Genomic DNA, 19482 nt, shown 5'->3' on the forward strand with positions numbered 1-19482 from the left:
TTAGCCTCATACTGTAATTGTTGGGCTTTTATGTATATTTTTTCACAGATTGTTCTAAACTCTTCTAGCATGGCTGGTAATGGACAATTGTATTGCCCTGGATTTCCTGCTGGCCAGTTCAGATGAGGTATGTGCCTTGCTAATACTTCTTGCTACACCTGGATCAATAACATATTTTGTGGTTTGGATATAAATGGGGAGCCGGGCTGTGGTCTATCCTCTAGCCTGATTATCCTACTGGGAGTCTTGTCCAATGTTGCGTAAGACAAATGGATTGGATTTGGTCCCTATCATTACAACTAATTAGATTATCTGATGGCCTATGCAGTGGCCTTACTGCTGAGAGTTCCTAGCTGTATGTGTGGAAGTTTAGATGGTGGAGTTGTAGGGGAGTGGCTCTAGTATGGTACCCTGGTGATCTTGCACACTAGAAATAGGCCACATAGGCAAAGGCTTGAACTGTAGCTAATCTGAGTCTTGATAGATTACCTTGTGATACTTCCAGAACACAAGAGGATAGGGGGAGAGCTTCATGAGCTTTATGAGACCATCTCCCATTCTCCTCTCTGTCTCCTGTGGGAGGCTGTCATGAGTCAGTTTCTCATAAACTCCCAGGTTCTGATGAGGTCTGAGCCTTTCTGCCCTGGCCCTCTCAGAATACAGCTGTAGAATGTAATATGAGTTAGCAGCAGTCTAGAATTGGCTCCTCAGCAGTGGGGTGTCCCACAATCTCACATTGCAGTCATCTAGTCCCTTTTGTTTTGATGTAGTACTTTTTGGTGTATAGGACAAGGACCTAGGGAGCTGGCATGTTTAACTACTCTTCTTGTCTACATAAGTAATAAATCGTATGAATCTAAAAGTGGCTCATTGTGTCGTTACTGGCCAAATCAGACAGGCCTTGGCCTTGGCCTTGCTTGTGTTGTATGCCTGACAGAAAGAATAATGGAAAGAGTAAAAATATGGGTAAATATAATAGACTCTCTATCCCTTTACTCTTTTATTTTCTAAAAGTTTTGAACCAAAACACTGATCGGGGCTATAAGGACCCTTCCTTCTGGTGGACCAAGACCTAGTAACAGGCATCATCAGGGCTTGTTGTTCATTTAGCTAAAACCCTAATTGTTTTGTCACCCAGTCCCAATTTCTCCATCTAGTCCCCAAGAAAATCATGGGAGCCTTTGTTAAATGTTCCCCATGGTGTCACTGCTTTCTTCTCAACACTCAGACTATCAGCTAGTGTCCATTCATGAACTTCTCCAGCATCCTCCTAAAAACAAATAAACCTGGAAGCTCATCTGAGGTTTTGTTTGCTTCATGACTTTTCACAGGGATAGTGTCTGTAAGCTCTGGGTACCTGGAGAACTATAAGCATCCGAGCCTGTGGATGTGAATTCTTGTGAAGCAGATATCTCCTTCCCATGTTCACCCTGTTTAAAAGTTTAGTCTCCTAACTTGCTGTGCGATGTTAGGCAAGCCATTTCCTCTCTGGGGTCTTACTTTCTTCCACTGAAAAAAATTTACTGGTTTTTTTAATCCATTCCCGTATTCAATAAATATTCTTTAGCACTTAAAAAATTGGGCCCCAAGAGGTGCTAGATGTGGGAAACAGGGCCTGAAGTTTCTCCTCTCCTTCCTGCATACTTGAGGTGGGGGCCTGGAACACTAGGCTCCTGCCAAGACAGAACACTGTCAAGGCACATCTCATTAAAGTATGCACGGATGTGAGAATGTGGCTGAAGGACTGTTTTCTGTTATTGTCGTCGAGATTAAGATAAGAGCCGTTTGCAGACTGATGTAAACAACCATGGGAAAATGTCTACGTGCACAGTAAACCATTACTCTACCCTAAAAGCATAATAAATAAGGGTCTAGGGAACGGGACTCACACACTCGCCCGACAGGCGATGTGTCCCCTGCTCCCAGTCCCTCAAAGATATTTTTGTCTCTAATCTTAATTTCTGCATTGTCCCCGGCAACAGCTAGACATTAGGCAGACATTAGAGGCACAAAGATGAATATGTCAAGGACGTAATCTTCCCTCTGAGAATGTAAAACCTAGTAAAGGGAGGCAGAACAGGGGCAGTCAAGTGAAATTGGTGCTGCCACATATCAGTATCCATCTACACTAGGCGGCAAAGGGGGATAGGAGGAAGAGATGGTCAGTGGGAGGAGGAGGGCCGGGAAAGGCCACTCCCGGGGCAGCAGGTGTCTTGGGATAGAACTGGACCACACTCCCCCCTTCCTGCTCTGCCTGGTCGGGAGGGAGGATCACAGAGACGCGGCGCCCTCCACCGTCCTAGAGAAGCCAGAATGGCACGAGTGCCGCAGCCTCCGCCTCCGGGGCGCGAGGGTCTGGCCAATGCAGAGCACCGGGAGCTTGGCGTAGGGCTGGCGACACTGGCAGGGCTGACAGGGCGCGGAGCCTAGGTCTGGCTCGGGCGGCTCACGCACCCGAAGCTCTCCTCCTGGATCCCCGGCAGTCCCCGTCGGGTCCGGCGCGCCCTCGTTTTCCCGGAGTGAGGCCCGACATGACAGCGGCGGCCCTGGCGAGCTGGGCCCGCCTTGACCCTGCCCGCCAGCTGCTACGCAGACAGCCCACGCCGGCTCGGGCACGCCCGGTGAGTGCGCGGCCAGTGCCTCAAAGCGGCCTCGGTCCTGCCCCGGGCTTTAGGCCCAGATCAGGGGCGGAAGGGAGCGGTGCTGTGGAAGGGAAATCAGGGTATAGCCCAAAGGGAGGGTCCCGCAGGGCAAGCAGTGGGCAGATGGATTCGATAACTCCAAACGTGAGCCGGCAGGGGATGCAAACGTGCAGCTACACCAGCGTGAGCCATATGCTGGGGCAGAGGTGTTCACAGAGCGCTGTGGGCAGCGACGAAGGCCAGAATTTTAATGAGGCCGGTTTAACGAGTAGGTTTTGTTTGAGGTGGGTCTGGAGATGAACAGGAGTTTGCAGGCGCAGGAGGGAGTAATTGGATCTTCAGGCCGGGGGAGCTGCAGGTTCAGGAGCTCAGATCTGGTGAGGAAAGGGTTTGGCTTCTTAACAGAATGAATGGTGAGAGGCTAGGGTATGGTAATGGTGGTGGCAGGAGATGATCCTGGGCAGGTAAGCTGGGTCCCTGCCTGATGAATGGAATTGTCTGCAGTGCAGAGTAATTTGGACTTTATTGGTAGGCATAGATGAGCCAGCTGAAGCCTTTGAGCCTTGCAATAGAGGATAAATTACTGTGGGGACTTTATGTGGTGAAATGGACCAGAATCAGCACCTCCTTAGTATAGAGACAGCCTGAATGCGTGGATAGCTTTAAGTTAGCAATGTTTGTGCTTCTTCAGGAAGAGGATGAGAGAGGAAGGAATCAAAAGGTGCAGCAGCAGTCTCCCAAAGACATATAAAAAGGGGGACATTGAGTCTCGGGCATGGGGTGGGATGTTTTAGAGGGTGTATTGGGAACAGGGGGTGCAGAGTATAAAGTCAGAGTTAGGGTCTCTCCTGTTGAGTACTGTCTCCAGGGCAGTCTGAGTGTTCTTAGCTGCCTTTTTGGCTGGTGGCAGTGACTGGGTGAGAGAGAAGAAGGGTTCTACATAGGGGCAGCAGGTGGCAGGAGTGAGGATAGAAGATACACTGGCATCATAGGTAAGAGCCAGGGAGTCAAACAGGCCTGGGTTCTGTCTCAGTTCTGAACCTGGGGAAGTTAATCTCTCTGAGCCTGGGATTCCTCTTCTGTAAAACATATCTAATGCCCTCCTTATGAGGTATGTATGTAAAATAATATATGTAATATATATGTAAAATAAATATATGTAAAGTGCTTGACACAGGCTCAATAAATGGTAGTTGCTCTTGTTATAAAGATTTGGTGACCTCTGGAGGAAGACATATTGTGAAGAAGGGGTAGGATCTGGAAAACAGGCAGTTATTTTGGGTATAGAGATGAAAAGAGAGGACTTCTGCAGAGACTCATGAAAAAGATGAGAGGATGTTTGCTGAAATAAAGAAGAGACATGAGAAAATTCACTGATCGTTTACATCTTCTCTGTAAGTAGGGGGCAAAATCTGCTGAGCATTCCCTTAGACATTCAGAATCCAGAAACTCAACAGACTTCCCCTTTAGTACCTCTTGGCTCCCTGTCTGCCCCTTATTCCAGGTCTGGGTCCTGGGATGTTCCTAAGGCATTTAAACATCTGTTGTTTCAGGAGTCAGTGACCTTCGAGGATGTGGCTGTCTACTTCTCTGAGAATGAATGGACTGGCCTGGCTCCTGCCCAGAGGGCTCTGTACAGGGATGTGATGCTGGAGAATTATGTGGCTGTGGCTTCCCTGGGTAAGGGTCTTTTCCTCTGGGCTCTGCCTCTGGTCTTCAGAGTTTCCTGGCTCCTTCCTCAAAGGCTCAGTTATCTTGGATTCCTAATGGCCCAGCCTCAGCAGTTGCTGGGAAGTGGAAAGTCCTGGTGTCAATTTGGGCCTCACACAAGACTTCCTAACCCCAGGGTGAGAGCTGCCCATTCCCCACCCCTCTGCTGTGGGTGCAGTAGGAAGAAAGCAGGTTCCTGGTATCTCACTGAGCCCTCAGTTTCCCAGCCCCACAGTTCTGTAGGGGAGATCCTGGCCCAAAACCAAATATCCTCATGCAGATGTCTGAACTTGAGGGCTCTAAAAGAGGGAGAAAACAAGAAAGCTCAATTCCTCAATGAGTGAAATCATCCATGTGCTCACTCAAACTGTTATTGAATACCTCTTACCTTCTCTGTCAACTTCCCAACCTTTGTAAGCCTCCCACTTCTCTGGGTCTTCTGCCCCTTACCCTGGGCTTTTTTTTTTTCTTCTTCCTTGCTTGCCCTAGTTATTTCCCTTCTTTTCCTCTCCTGCCCCTGAAGACAAAGGCCTGGGAGGAGCCGTGGGATTTCTCTATGTAACCCCACTCACCTGCCTGTCCCATTTCTTTCCCCTCAAGCAGCATTTCCATTTCCCAAACCGGCTCTGATTTCCCAGCTGGAGCGAGAGGAAGCACCCTGGTGCTCAGCTCCTCAGGGAGCTCTGGATGGAGAGAGCCTGAAGGGCATCTCCTCAGGTGAGTGAGGACACATGTACCAGTCATCTGACCAATTTCCTTGTCTCAGTCTTTAAAATGCAATAGGTATGTATTTACTTAACCCAGTGCTGTAGACACCAGTGGGTGTCTTTTTTTTCTTTTTGTTCCCTTGGTTTTCCATCTTCTTGAGTCTTTGATTTATCTTGCTCTCTCCTGGCTCTTCTGTGTGCCAACTTCAATCACCTGTTTTGCCTCCTCCTATGCTGTTCTCACCATGGCCACCATTTATCTTTATTCCCTGACTTTTCTGTTTACTCCTTGATCTGAAGTAGATTTTCTACTTCTTTGGCCTGCTTGTAAGTCTCCCAGCAAAAGATTCTGACTCTGCCCTTTGGGGTTCCATGGCCATCTTTATCATTAGGAATTAAGAAGTCTTGATAAACTCAGCCAGATAGTTCATATTCCTCAGGGATTGATGATAGGGAAAGCCCTGGGATTCCTTTAGGCCCAACACAGTGCTTTCCTGCTCCTAGTTTCTTAGTGAGAATTGTATCTCCCTCCTGCCTCCCTGGCCCCATTTTACCTTCCTCCAACAGAGGCTCTACTGTAGGCACAGTGGGACTTAAGCTGTACTCTCAATTCCACATTCTCATAGTTCCTTGCTGTGTTTGGAAGTCTTTCCATATTAGGATATGGAAACCCAACTCAAACTGCCTTAAACAATAAAGAGGAATTTATTTCATGTAACTGGGAAGTCTATCAGTAGAGTGGACTACAGGTAAAGTTTGATCAGAATTCCAGTGTCTGCTTTTCTCTGTCTCCTTGCATATTGGCTTTTTCCACAGTCTGGCTCTTCTCGTGGTTGTAAGATGATTCGTAGTTGTACCCAGGACTTTCTGCTTCATTCTTCATACCTGGGAGGAGAAACTGGGCAGGCCTTCCTCAGCTTTTAATCTTTGCAAATCAAAGTCTCAAGAATTGCTCTAATAAGACCATCTTAAGTCTTATGCCAGCTCTAAATCAATCAAGCACTGTGACCAGAGAAATATTGTATACTGATTGGCTTGGCTTGGATCCCAGAGCCAATCTTTGTAGTGAGTGAGATGGCATTAATTAACTTGATTTGCTCAAACCAGTCAGAGCCTATTCTAGTTGCTGGGGGCTGGGCTGGGGTCAGTCCCACCTAAATGGCATGGTTATCCACAATGGGGGAGGGTTAGAATGGATGCAAGGAGACAACTATAACAGCGTCTACACTCTCTCAGGATCTCATTGCTTACTCCCTCCACCACACATGGGAATTTCCTGTCTTTCTGTTAGGCAGAAAATCAACAGCTAAGTTATTCCTTCAGCAAAACCCCAGCTCCCTGACCTGCAGCAGATCTTGGAGCACATCTGTCCCTACTCAAAGTCTACTTTTATTTTAGGGAAGAGAATTGTCAGGGGACACACAATGCCTGGATTTAGCAACATAAAAGATTGTTATCTGGAAGACAAAGAATTGATCTGTTTTTTAGGAGACTTTGGATGGGAGTTACATAGTGACAGCCCTTAATTCAGCCTCAAGAAGAGTTCATTAGAGTGGACCTTTATGAATAGAGGTGTCTTATCAATAAAGTAAGGCTGAGTGAGGCTGTGAAGCCATTTCTTATGGATGCCATAGAGAGACCCATTGTTAAACTGCCTCAAATCCTCTGTGGAATGAGAAGGCAATAGATATGTGGATAGGAGGGAAGGAAACTAAGATGGTGGTTTCTCAACATAGCCTGCCTAGACAGAGAAAGTTCTCAGGAACAGCTCTTTGCAATTCCGTCTATCCTGATTATTTTACTATGCCAGCTGGCTTTCACCTTCTAGGGGCAGGTAGAAAAGAGGCCTTACTCTTTATGGCTGAAGAGGTCCAAGAAGCTTGTGTTGGAAGATAAATTAAATAGAACTTTCTCAAGTTTCTTCCCAGTTGTCCTGTTTCTACTTCTTCATAGATTAAAGTGAGATTTTGTCTCTTTGGGTATTGATGGAATTGCAACTTCCTTGTACCTCTATTTCCTACTTATCGTTTATATTATTTTTCCCTTCAAGTTCCAGATAATCTGTTACTGACACCCACCATCATGCTCTTCCTGTCTCTTCCGTCTCTACTTCTTCTTAATGGGTCCCACTTCTCCAATTGAGCTGGCCTTGTTTGTATCTTGATCCTGATAGGATATCCATTTCTGAAGCCTCTTAGCATCTCCTAGCTTGAGCAGGTGGAAGGGCCATTGAACCTCAGACTGCAAGGAGAGGGTCCAAGCCTAATTTGTACTGGTAAGTGAGAGGGGAATAAACACCTTTTTTTCAGTTACACATTTTCCTCTGTCTTTCCTTTGTAAAATGTTATAAATCCATTTCAACATTCATGCTCTAAACAAAGACCCTCCAGAAACCGTCAAATCAGCCAGTTAATCAAGAGGAAACTAAGTCCCTAAGCCAGGTTTCATGAGGACAAGCTTAATTAATTAAGCTAGGATGGGCCTTGGGTCCTAGGCTCAAACTAAACAGATGGCCTATCCATCTGGCCACTATAGTCAACCAGTATTTTTACTTACTGTGTTGGTAGGGATTAAAAAAAAAAAAAAAAAAAAAAAAAAAAAAAAGGCTAGATATGGCCCTATCTTGGAAGGGCTCACAGTCTAATGGGATAGACAGATACATAAATGTATATACAGCAACATGATGCTATAACATAAGTTTGAATAAGGCACCATAGGAATAAAGAGTAGGGAGTCTTTGCTAACTCTGCCAGAAGTAGTGTGGGGAAACATTTTTCATGGTGGACCTGGTGATTGGATTGAGTGAGACTACTATATTTCCTTTTATTCATATTGAGGAGTGAGAGTAAGGTTGTTCTTCTTGTTGCTGCCCCTTCTGTGACAAGTTCAGGTTCCCTAGGTATACCACAAATATCCTTTATTTCTGAACAGGTCCTCTGCTCTGAATCCTGGCCTGTTCTTCTCTTCTGTTGTAAATTGGACTGGGTTATATAAAAGGAATTCTCACTTGTTATCCTTGGATTCATTTCAACTGTTTCACCTGTTCTTGGTCTGGTGCTGGAAATCACAGCCTTCAGGGGCTCTCCATCTAGTTTATGCCTTTTACTTTTGGTTGCTTTTTGTGTTTTAGCCTAGTTATGCTATTTTTCTGCTAAGACAGGGCTGCTGAGACCCAGGGGTGGCACTTGGAGCTAAATGGGCATATGAATGCAACTTGATGACATTAGTCTTTCTCTGCCATGGCTATTGATGACATTTGCAGTCTGATTTCTTCTTTCAGAGGATGTGTTGAAGATTGAAAAGGAGGATTTTATTCTGAAACAGGAAATTTTTGAAGAGGCACAGGACCAAATAGTGCTCTCAAGTGGACCTCAGTTGTTCGACTGCCAGGAATTCTGGTTTGGAAAAAGCCGTAAGGAGGAGGAAAGAAGGATAGGGAGATGGCCTGCCTACTCCAATGGGGAAAATGTGGAAAACACTACAAATGATATTATAGAAGTGATTGTCAAGGATGAGATGATCTCAGTAGATGAGAGTTCAGAGAATACTGATGTCAATACTGACCTTGCTATACATAAAAAAATTCTAAGTGAGAAGGAGTTCTATATTTGTGAAGAATGTGGCAAATGTTTTGATCAAAATGAAGACTTTGATCAACATCAGAGAGTTCATAATGGAGAGAAGGTGTATGGATGTAAAGAATGTGGGAAGGCTTTCAGTTTTAGATCACATTGCATTGCACATCAGAGAATTCACACTGGAGTGAAACCCTATGAATGTCAAGAATGTGCTAAAGCCTTTGTTTGGAAGTCAAACCTGATTCGGCATCAGAGAACACATACTGGTGAGAAACCCTTTGAATGTAAGGAATGTCAGAAGTGCTTTAGTCAGAACTCAAGCCTTATACAACATCAGCGAATCCATACTGGGGAGAAACCATATACTTGTAAGGAATGTGGGAGAAGCTTTACTCGGAACCCAGCCCTTCTTCGACATCAGAGAATCCACACTGGGGAGAAGCCTTATGAATGTAAGGACTGTGGGAAAGGCTTCATGTGGAATTCTGACCTTGTTCAGCATCAGAGGGCCCACACTGGGGAGAAGCCTCATGAATGTACTGACTGTGGGAAAAACTTCATTTGCAAGGCACACCTTATCCGACATCAGAGAATCCATACTGGGGAAAGACCCTATAAATGTAATGACTGTGGGAAAGCCTTTAGTCAGAATTCTGTCTTGATTAAGCACCAGAGATGTCATTCTAGAGAGAAACTCTATAACTGTCAGACCTCTTCCTTTTTTGAACAATAGAGAATACATACTGGTGATACTTGTGTATAAGTCTTACAGTATAGGAACTCCAAGGACAGAATGAGATGACCTTCCATAATTTGCTCTTACTTAATAGCCAGTATTATCTTGCTCCTCCTGAACAGATATCCTGTACTCTAGCAAGTTTGGTCCTCCTATGCACCTGTGTTTATACTAGCCACTATTTAGTTGCGCACCTTCTATGTGTCAGGTACTATGTTAACTACATTACATGCATTATTTAATTTTCATCACAATCCTACTATGATAGGTACTTTTATCCTCATTTTACAAGTGAGGAATCTGAGCTTGAAAACAGTTATAAAACACTCATTCAAGATCACTTAGCTAGTAAGTGAGTTGAGATTGGAACCTGGCCTGTCTGACTCCAGAGTCCACTGTTCTTCATTAAACTACACGTTTCTTTATTTAACTACACAGAGTTCTTTATTTAACTACATATTTTTGCCCCTACCCATTTTTATTTGCTCAAGTTCCCCTGAGCTAAAAGTTTCCCTTTATCATCTAAGGCCCAGCTCCTTCAACTAAACTGACCTCTGTTACTATTCTACTTATAATCAGAACCACCACAGTTGGTATTTATGTGCTGTCTTGTATTTTTCTAATAGTCTCATGCCTGTTAGTCTTGACTCCAGGTAGATTGCTCTTTGAGCACAAACATTGCATTTCTTTTGTTTTTCAAATGTTGGAACATATTTATTTTTGACCAGATATAGCCTGATAAAACAATTGAAATAGTTTAAAAGGGTGTTCAGTGAAAATTAAGTTACCTTCTCATTCCTCTCTCCAAGACTTACTCCTGAGAGGCAACACTGTTACTAGTTATGTATCCTGGAGATAGTCTCTCTATAGATACAGGTATCTATTAATCTTGCTTTTCATAAGTCTACCTTACTGAAAGCTTTATTTGATGTAGGTGACATTGAAGTTACATTGCTATCTCCAGAATCTTCTCTTCCTCAGAAGTTGTGGTCCTCCTTGGGGTCACCGAGGTAACTTAGGGAAAGCAGAAGAATGTAATCTAGGTTGTGCAATCTTGAGGGACCTGATTACCCTTGTGATATAAGAAAGCACTCTGGGATTAGGAAATACGTAAACCAAGTTTGTGATATTTTTTTCTTAAAAATTTGTATAGCTACAACACCTCTCATTGCAACATTATCCAAAATCCTCTTCAGTGGAGGAATGACATGTTTGATTTATATTTTTTAAGATCATCACCCTGGGTGCTAAGTAGAAAATTATTTGTAAAGGGACAAGAATGAAAGGAGAGATCATGTTGGAGAATGTAGTAGCAGTTCAGGTTGGAGGCAACTGTGGCCTGGAGAACATGGTAGTAATGGAGATAGAAAGAAATGGGTGGATTGAAGATACATTGTTGAAATAAAATCACTGAACTGCACATTGATTCAACACAAGGGGAAACGGGAGAATCAAGGATGTGTTTTTGGTTTCTGACTTGAGCAGCTGAGGGAAATAGGTTTGGGGAGCAACAAGTCTACCGTGGATTAACATAGTTGGAATGTGCAAGTGGAAATTTCAAGTAGGCAGTTGTATGTACAGATATGATTGAAGCTTTACATTTGGGAGTCATCAAATAAGCAGCACATATAAAAGCCATGGGAAGAAATGAGTGAAATTCCCTAGAGTATTGGAAGGAATGAATGAAATCCCCTGGAGCTGGGCTGTCCAGTATGGTAGCTACTAGCCAAATGTGGCTATTTAAATTAAAATTAATTAAATAAAAAATTTAGTTCCTCAGTCACACTGTCCACATCTCAAGTGTTCAGTAACCATACCTGGCAGTTTACCACTATATTGGATAGTGTAGATATAGAACATTTTCATCAATGCAGAAACTACTATTGGACAGTATTGCCCTAGAGAGAGTGTAGAAAAATATAAGGATCCAGGATCAAGTCCTGTGGAATACTAATTTGGTCTTTAGGGAGTTGGAAGGGGAGGGGGCAAAGGATGCTGAGAAAGAGGGCCAGTGTGGGGATGGTAACATAACGAGTAGATACATTCAGGCAGCAGGTGGAATTATTGGGTTGAAGTTTGGACCAGCGCTGCAAGGAGGTGATCATTAAAACCCTAAATATTCATAAACTCCCAGAGTGAGGATAATGTATATATTGAATGTGGTCAGTATCTTAAAGTGGGAAGAGATAGATAAAGAAAGTGAAACCATGAATAAGGAACAGTTAGGGTTTTTAGAGGAGCATTTTGGATGTTGATTGCTCCCAGAACGTTCAAAGATGAAAATGTATGTAGGCAGGGTGGTGGAAAGGATAGAGTTTTACAAGCCTCACAATGAGAAAATTATCAAAATATGACAAAAGTTAGGTATTCTGGAAGGTTTGAGGAATAGCATGTTAATATGGATGGCTCCTGCCAAGAGAATTCCTCACTTGTCTTTTCCTTACCAGAGGCTCAGAGTCTGACATTTGGAAGTCCTGAGCCCATGTCACAAACTCCATATTTTAACACATTCACAAAAGTAGCATCTGTAAAAAGAAGTGGCATTCTGCTTGGCCTGCTACAGAAACTCATCAGTTCATTCAGAGATCCAGCAGGCTCTCCCATTAAGAGAGATCAAGATCACTAGAAAGAATTGCATCAAAGAAAATATATTAAACACATGAATGTAGGGAAAAAAAATGAAAGAATTGTAACATGGAAGACCTTTCAATTTGTAATGACACTTTCCAAACATCTAAAAAGCAGAAGGGAAATAATATTGCCACTTAGTTTCTAAAGTCCAGATAAATTATACAGAGAGAAATTTCAGATTTTTTCTGAATTACAATTAACAATATATTAAAATCAATAATATGGGCATGGTAAAATTTTGTCTTGGACATTTTCAGATATAGGATTGGAAAGTAAGGAAATAATGAAAATAGTGTGTAGAGTCATTCACATAATGAAAATGGCTTGCCTAAGCAGAATTTCTTGGAAAAATAATAATTAAATCTCTATTGTTTCATAACCCAGAGCCAGCTACAGAGTTGCCTATTTTAGAAGCAACTCAGTCACAAATTAGTTACTACCATTTTGAGCATCTGTCCTTGTGACTTTCAGTTTGAAGTTCTGCAGTGATCATCTCTTAATTGATTCCCAGCATCCATTCCCATTCCCTCTGGACACAGTAACCCAAATTAATCTTTGGAGTATTCTCAGTTATGTGGTTTGGCTCCACATCCAACTTCATGAGTGGACACTGTTTGACTTAGGTCAATCGATTTATCCCATCCTATTAGCCACAGAGCCAATGAGAAGCAAGAAGATATTTATTGGGACTTCTGAAAAAGGGAGGCTTTTTCTCTTCTATGAGAGTCACTGAAGGAGTTAATCTCTGTACTCCTAGGAATGCAGGAAGATATGAGGCCTGAAACTGTAGCAATCATTTTCTATTAAATATGGAGAGTCTGGAACTTCCAGGTGCTACCATGTGGAGCCCAAGGATGAAGCCAATACCAAAGAAGACAGTGGCAAAACAGAAATTGGGCCCTTGGTGACATCATTTGAGCCACTAGACCAAGCCTTATCTGAAGTAGACCTACCTCTGGACCATTCAACTATATGAGCCAATAAATATCTTTTATACTAGTTAGTTTTGGGTTTTCTGTCATTTACACCTTAGTCATAACTGATAAGGCTTGAATTTGAAAACTTTTTTTTTCATATGGTGTCTTAACTTGGCATGCTTCTTTTGCTTGGTAGTAATATAAGGTCCTCATTTGTACCTCATGTCAGCTGCTTGGATGTTGAGTGTCTAAAGAGTTTCCTCTGCTGCCCTAAATTTAATTTCCTGAGTACCACCTAACTGATGTTTTAAGTCATACAATAATTAACATACCTTCCAAACTTGGTAAAAATATATTCTCACTTCCAGATTTGCTAGAATCTAGAGATCCTCAATTCCTATTTCTTTGAGTTGACTTCCAGGCTTCTCCACCCTATGTAGGTGAATTTTGAGTTTGCATGGCACCTATATTTTAAATCAGATCATTGTGGAATAACCAGTTGTTTGATTCAAATCTGCTAGAGACTTTGTTTTTTTTTGAACAATATTCCAATAATTGTTGAGAGGGACCGAGTCCAGACCAAGAGACAGATTCTGTGAAGCTGAAAGTTGTAGTCATCTCTCTGCCCAGTGACTGAGGTGAAAAGTTACTTATTTTAGCAATACAGAGAAAACAAACAAACAAACAAACAAAAATATCTTTGACCATTTTTGCCTTCGTTTTTTTCCCAAAAAAGGGCCATAGTTGTCTGGTGCAAGTGAAATACATGTTGGGGTTAAAGCAACCACATTTTTTTTCAGTCCCTACACCCATTTCCAGCAAGCATCGTCAATGGATTAAAGTGTCTAGCATGAATGAGGCTTGAGATCCCATGCGTCTGATTTTCACCATATTGTACCCACTAAATTTGGCAACATTTATTCATTTGTTTTCAAATGATATAGTAAACAGAAACTTTTATTTAGTTGATAATAGAAAAGAAGTGTAGGAAAAGAAACCAAAAAATAAATTTGCATACCAGACAACAAGCTGGTGTCTCAGATAGTGTCTTGGACTGTAGGTTTCTTCTCCCTTGGGATGTGTTTCCTTCCCACTAGGAGCACCCTGTGGAGAGGGTGACATACACCTTTGACTAACCTCTTCTGTTTTGAGAGAATTCATAATTACTGAATGCATGGGATCTAACCACCAGATCCCAGATATACTTTTATTATTTTTCCTGGGAAGCTTAAGGTATTCTCATGCAAATGGGGCTAAGCGTCCCTGAAATGTCACTGACCTGGGGGTGGCAGGTCAGATTCTCTGATTTTCTTTTAAAAATGCATGCTGTTTGAAGAAGAAACAAGAAAAGGAGGGAGTGGCATATGCTGGAAACTGGTGGCAAATAAGATTTAAAAACAATAAAAACCAGGATACATGGGGTGAAAATATTCTGAAAAATAACACACATACCTGAGGGAATCAACTCAAAGCATACACAAGAGGTATATGGGCATGGTCCAGCCATAAAGCCATCATGCTAACTTGACCTGTAGCTGGGGCTGGAGGCTGTTGCCTGGGAAAGTGGGAGTTGTCTTTAAAGACCAAATTCATGACACTCACTGTATATCCACTTTGTCTACTCCTCTGCCCATAGCTATGGCTTCTGCTCCCACTAAACTCCTTGAGCAAGGTTACTAATACCAATAACTGGCTTCTTTGGCTTCATCCCCTACAGAGTGTAACCTTGACAACCTACACCTTGAGAATACCCTATGGACTCCTAGGGACAGCACATTCTCCTGGTGTTCCTTACCTGTCAGTTCCTGCTGCCTTTGAGTTTTCTCCCCTTCTGTCTGCCCTTTAAAGATAAGTCATCCTCTAGAGATCCAATCTTGTTCCTCTTCTCATTCTATATACTGTCACTAAGTGATAGGATTATTCACCCATTTGGACTAAGCTACATCTAGGTGCAATGTGTCCAAAATTTATTATCTTTACCTACAGATGTACATTTCTTCCTGTTTTCCCCACCACTCATCCACTCTTCCAAGCCAGGAGCCTTATGGGAATCTTCACTCTTCTGCCCTGCACCTTTATAAACAGCCTGTGACCCGGTTTTGATGATTCCATCTCACAAATGCAGCAGATCCGCCACTTCTTTTCCACCTTTTCTGCTTTATTTTATGTAGTTACTATCTCTGAGTTTTGTGATAGCTACTGTCCTTTCAATCCTTTCTTATTGACATAAAGAAAATTTTCTTAAAAAGAAAATTTAACCATATTACTCCCTTTCTGAAAGTCCTTTAATGATTCTCTGTTGCCTATGAAACAAAATCCAAAATTCAAACTTCACTAATGATTTGTTTTAAGATATGGTTTGGTTCTATCTCCCCTCAATCTCCTACTTAGGTCCCAACTTCAGCTGTATTTGTTTACTATATTTTTCTAATTCTCAACCACATTTTTCTCTTTCAAAGAATAAGTGAATTTATCTGTATGGGCCACTGGTGCTTAACTGGGGATGATCCCCACCCCTTGGGAATTTGTCAATTTTTAGAAACATTTTTTTGTTGTCTGAGTCTGGGACATGGGACTGCTACTGGCATGTAGTGGGTAGAGGCCAGGGATGGTGCTAAATGTACTACCATGCACAGGACAGTCCCCCACAACAAAGAATTATCTGGCCCCAAACCTGATAGTGTTGCTGTTGAGAAAACCTCACATCTATAAGTATGTTGGTAATTTCTTTGAGCCTTCAGAAACCTGCTACAAAGGAGAAACAACTTTCAGCTCGAAGGAACACCAGAATGGAAACAGATTCAGTAAAAAGAAGACTCCTGACTCCCCCTGCTGTGGTTGATCAACTCAATTAAAAAGTGAGTTGTATTCAAACCTGCAAAGCACAATTTTCTCATATGGGTCAAAGTGATTTCAAGAACTAAAAACAGGGATATTCAGAAAGAGCCAGACCTATGAGAGAAGCTGATCCATCAAGTTTCCCCTCTGTCTCTTCTCACTAGTTTATATTTTCAACTTCTCTGAAGCCAGTGCTAAAATAGAGGCATATAGCCAGGGCCACCACTAATCTAAACACCAAAGAGGATAATGCTAGAAATTCTAGATCACCTGATATCTATATGCATGGCACATGCTCAGTTGTATTTCCCATCTGAAAGACCATTAGCTAATTTGGACTTCTTTGATCAACTACCTTTAGAGGTTCCTGGGCAGTAAATGCCACTGATGTTGGACACATTACAATTGCCGACCCTATAAAGATAGAAATTAATCCTTCCAAACTTTACCTAAATTGTCTTAATACCCTATTAAGTCAGAAACAACAGATGGACTGACCCCAATGGCTGAAGAATTAATAAATAAGGGTCTCATTATACCTTGTACTAGCCCCTGCAATGTCTCCATCTTCCCTGTCAAAAAACGGTGAGAGGATTATGGGAAGATGGTGACATAGGAAGCTCTAGGAATAAGTCTCTCCACCAAAACAATTATTGAGCTCATAGGAATTGACTGAATCAATTGTTTGGGAACTCTGGAGTCTAGGGAACGCTGTGCAGCATCCATGGAAGAGCAGGAGGAAGAGGCTGGTAAATTACAGTAAATGTTGGTGAAGTTCATCCTCTGTGCCATGGCGACCATCCCCCAAACCCTAAATGCATGTTGGGTATCAGTGGGGACTTTAGTCTGGGCTCCTGGAACAGCTTACAGGTGCCAGGGTGGGCTATAAGGACCCAGGGCTCCATAAACCTGGGCAGTATGATATGATTGATGATCAGTGCTTTGGATCAGCTACTTCAGATCACTGGGAGGCCAGTTCTGAGGGTGACCATTGTTCCACCACCACCCCCATCCCTGGGAATAGCCACAGAGGATTCTTAAAGAGGCAGTAACTATTTTTTTCTTCTTGATGCTTTCTGTTCTCTGTTTTGGAGGAAAAATATTTTGGAAAAATCACAAATTGACAGTTGCAGGCAACAGCAACAATGACAACAAAAACCTTGTAATCCTGAGGATTGGGAAAACTAGATTTCCAGAGTTACAACAACATAATACTCAGTATGTCCAGCTCTCAACCAAAAATTACAAAATGTACAAAGATACAGAAAAATACAGCCCATTCCCATGAAAACAAACAAACAAAAAAAGAATTTGCCAGATACCATCCCTGAGGAAGTTCATACTATTGGAACTACATTGGAAGTTCATACATTGGAACTATTAGCCAAAGACTTTAAATCAACCATCCTAAATATATCCAATGAGCTAAAGGGGTCCACATACAAAGAACTAAAGGAAATTAGGAAAACATTGTCCAAACAAAGAAATGGAAATTTTAAAAAGGAATCAAACAGAAATTTTGGAGCTGCAAAGTAGTAATTGAAATGAAAAAACTCATTAGATGGATTAATAGCAGATTTGAATAAGCAAAAGAAAGAATCAGCAAACTTGAAAATAAGACAGTAGAAACTATCCAGTGTGAGGAGCAGAAAGAAAAATTATGAAGAGAACTGAACGGAGCCTGAGGGACTTGTGGGAAACCATCAAGCCTACCCAAACATATGGAGCACTGGAATCCCAGAAGAAAAAGAGAGAGAAAGGGACAGAAAAAGTATTTGAAGAAATATTGCCTGAAAACTTCCCCAATCTGATGAAAGACATGATTATACACATCCAGAAGTCTCAATGAACTCCAAGGAGGATAGACTCTAATAGATCTACACTGTGCCACTTTGGATGTATTATGTTCCCCCAAATGCCATTATCTTTGATACAGTCTTGTGGGGGCAGACATATTCATGTTGATTAGTGTTCTAGTTTGCTAATGCTGCCTTTTTGCAATATACCAGAAATGGATTGACTTTTATAAAAGGGGATTTATTTGGTTACACAGCTACAGTCTTCAGGCTATAAAGTGTCCAAGGTAACATATTGAGAATCAGGTACCTTCACTGGAGAATGGCCAATGGCGTCCAGAAAACCTCTGTTAGCTGGGAAGGCACGTCCCTGGCGTCTGCTTGCTTCAAGGTTACATTTCAAAATGGTGTTCTCCAAAATGTATGCATCAGCTTCCAACAGCCTTCTTCAAAATGTCTGTCTCAGCTACAGCAGTGAGCTCTTTATGTCTGAGCTTATATAAGGCTCTAGTAAACTAATCAAGGCTGACGCTGAATGGGCGTGGCCACACCTTCATGGAAATACTGAACCAATAGGTTCCAACCTAATCCACACTAATACATCTGCCACCATAAGACTGCATTAAAGAAAATGGCTTTTTCTGTGGGACACAATATATATAAACCAGCATAATTAGACTGGAATTCTTTGATTGAGTGTTTCCATGGAGATATGACTCAATCAACTGTGAGTGAAAGATTTGATTGGATAATTTCCATGGAGGTGTTACCCCGCCCATTCTTGGTGGGTGTTAATTGGATCACTGGAGTTGTATAAAGGAGTTCACAGACAAGGACCTCAGAGCAACTGAGAGTGACATTTTGAAGAGGAGCTGCAGCTGAGAGAGGACAAAATGCCCCAAGAGCAACATTTTGGAGAATGCCATTTTGAAATGCAACCTGGGAGCAAGCAGATGCCAGCCACGTTCCTTCTCAGCTAACAGAGGTTTTCCTGCTGCCAATGGCCTTTCTCCAGGGAAGTTACCCTTTGTTGGTGCCTTACCTTGGACACTTTATGGCCTTAACACTGTAACTTTGTAACCAAATAAACCCCCTTTAAAAAAGCCAATCCATTTCTGGTATTTTGCTTAATGGCAGCATTAGCAAACTGGAACATAAACTAAGACACATTACAGTGAAAATGTTCAAATCCAAAAACAGAGAGGCTTTTGAAAGCAGCAAAGAGAAGTGATTTATCATGTACAAGGGACCCCCATAAGATTAACAGGGTATTGTTCATCAGAAACCATGGAGGCCAGAAGAAAGTGGGATGGCATATTTAAAGTCCTTAATGAAAAAGTCCATCAGCCAAGAATCTGTATCCATGAAGGAGAAATTCATTTATAGAGAAACAAAAGCTGAAAGAGTTCTGTTCTGGTTTGCTAATGCTGCCAGAATGCAAAACACCAGAAATGGATTGGCTTTTATAAAAGGGGAGTTATTTAGTTACAAAGTTACAGTCTTAAGGCCATAAAGTGTCCAAGGTAATGCATCAACAATTAGGTATTCTCTGGAGGATGGCCAATGGCATCTGGAAAACGTCTGTTAGCTGGGAAGGCATGTGGCTGGCATCTGCTCCAAAGTTCTGGTTTCAAAATGGCTTTCTCCCAGGACGTTCCTCTGTAGGCTGCAGTTCCTCAAAAATGTCACTCTTAGTTGCTCTTTGGCGTTTTTCCTCTCTTAGCTTCTCTGGAGCAAAAGTCTGCTTTCAATGGCCGTCTTCAAACTGTCTCTCATCTGCAGCTCCTCTCTCAGTTCCTGTGCATTCTTCCAAGTGTCCCTCTTGGCTATAGCTCCTCTTCAAAATGTCACTCACAGCTGCACTGAGTTCGTTCTGTTTGTCAGCTCATTTATATGGCTCCAATGACTCAACTTAGACCCACCCCGA

At 42.3% G+C, this 19482-nt stretch overlaps 1 protein-coding gene across 2 annotated transcripts; it reads left to right on the forward strand.

Moving 5' to 3' along the window:
* Positions 1 to 2344: 2344 nt before the first annotated feature.
* Positions 2345 to 13003, forward strand: ZNF662 (zinc finger protein 662). Of its 2 annotated transcripts, none has more exons than XM_037848344.1 (4): positions 2345 to 2621; positions 4196 to 4322; positions 4953 to 5069; positions 8340 to 13003. In XM_037848344.1, exons 1-4 carry the CDS (start codon positions 2532 to 2534, stop codon positions 9368 to 9370), a joined length of 1365 nt encoding a protein of 454 aa, XP_037704272.1. In that variant the 5' UTR covers positions 2345 to 2531; the 3' UTR covers positions 9371 to 13003. The 2 variants fall into 2 exon arrangements, with proteins under 2 accessions (XP_037704272.1, XP_037704281.1); XM_037848353.1 differs by having other exon boundaries at positions 4956 to 5069.
* Positions 13004 to 19482: the final 6479 nt, after the last annotated feature.

This window comes from Choloepus didactylus, chromosome 1 (assembly GCF_015220235.1).
Source record: "Choloepus didactylus isolate mChoDid1 chromosome 1, mChoDid1.pri, whole genome shotgun sequence".
Classification (NCBI taxonomy): Eukaryota; Metazoa; Chordata; class Mammalia; order Pilosa; family Megalonychidae; genus Choloepus; species Choloepus didactylus.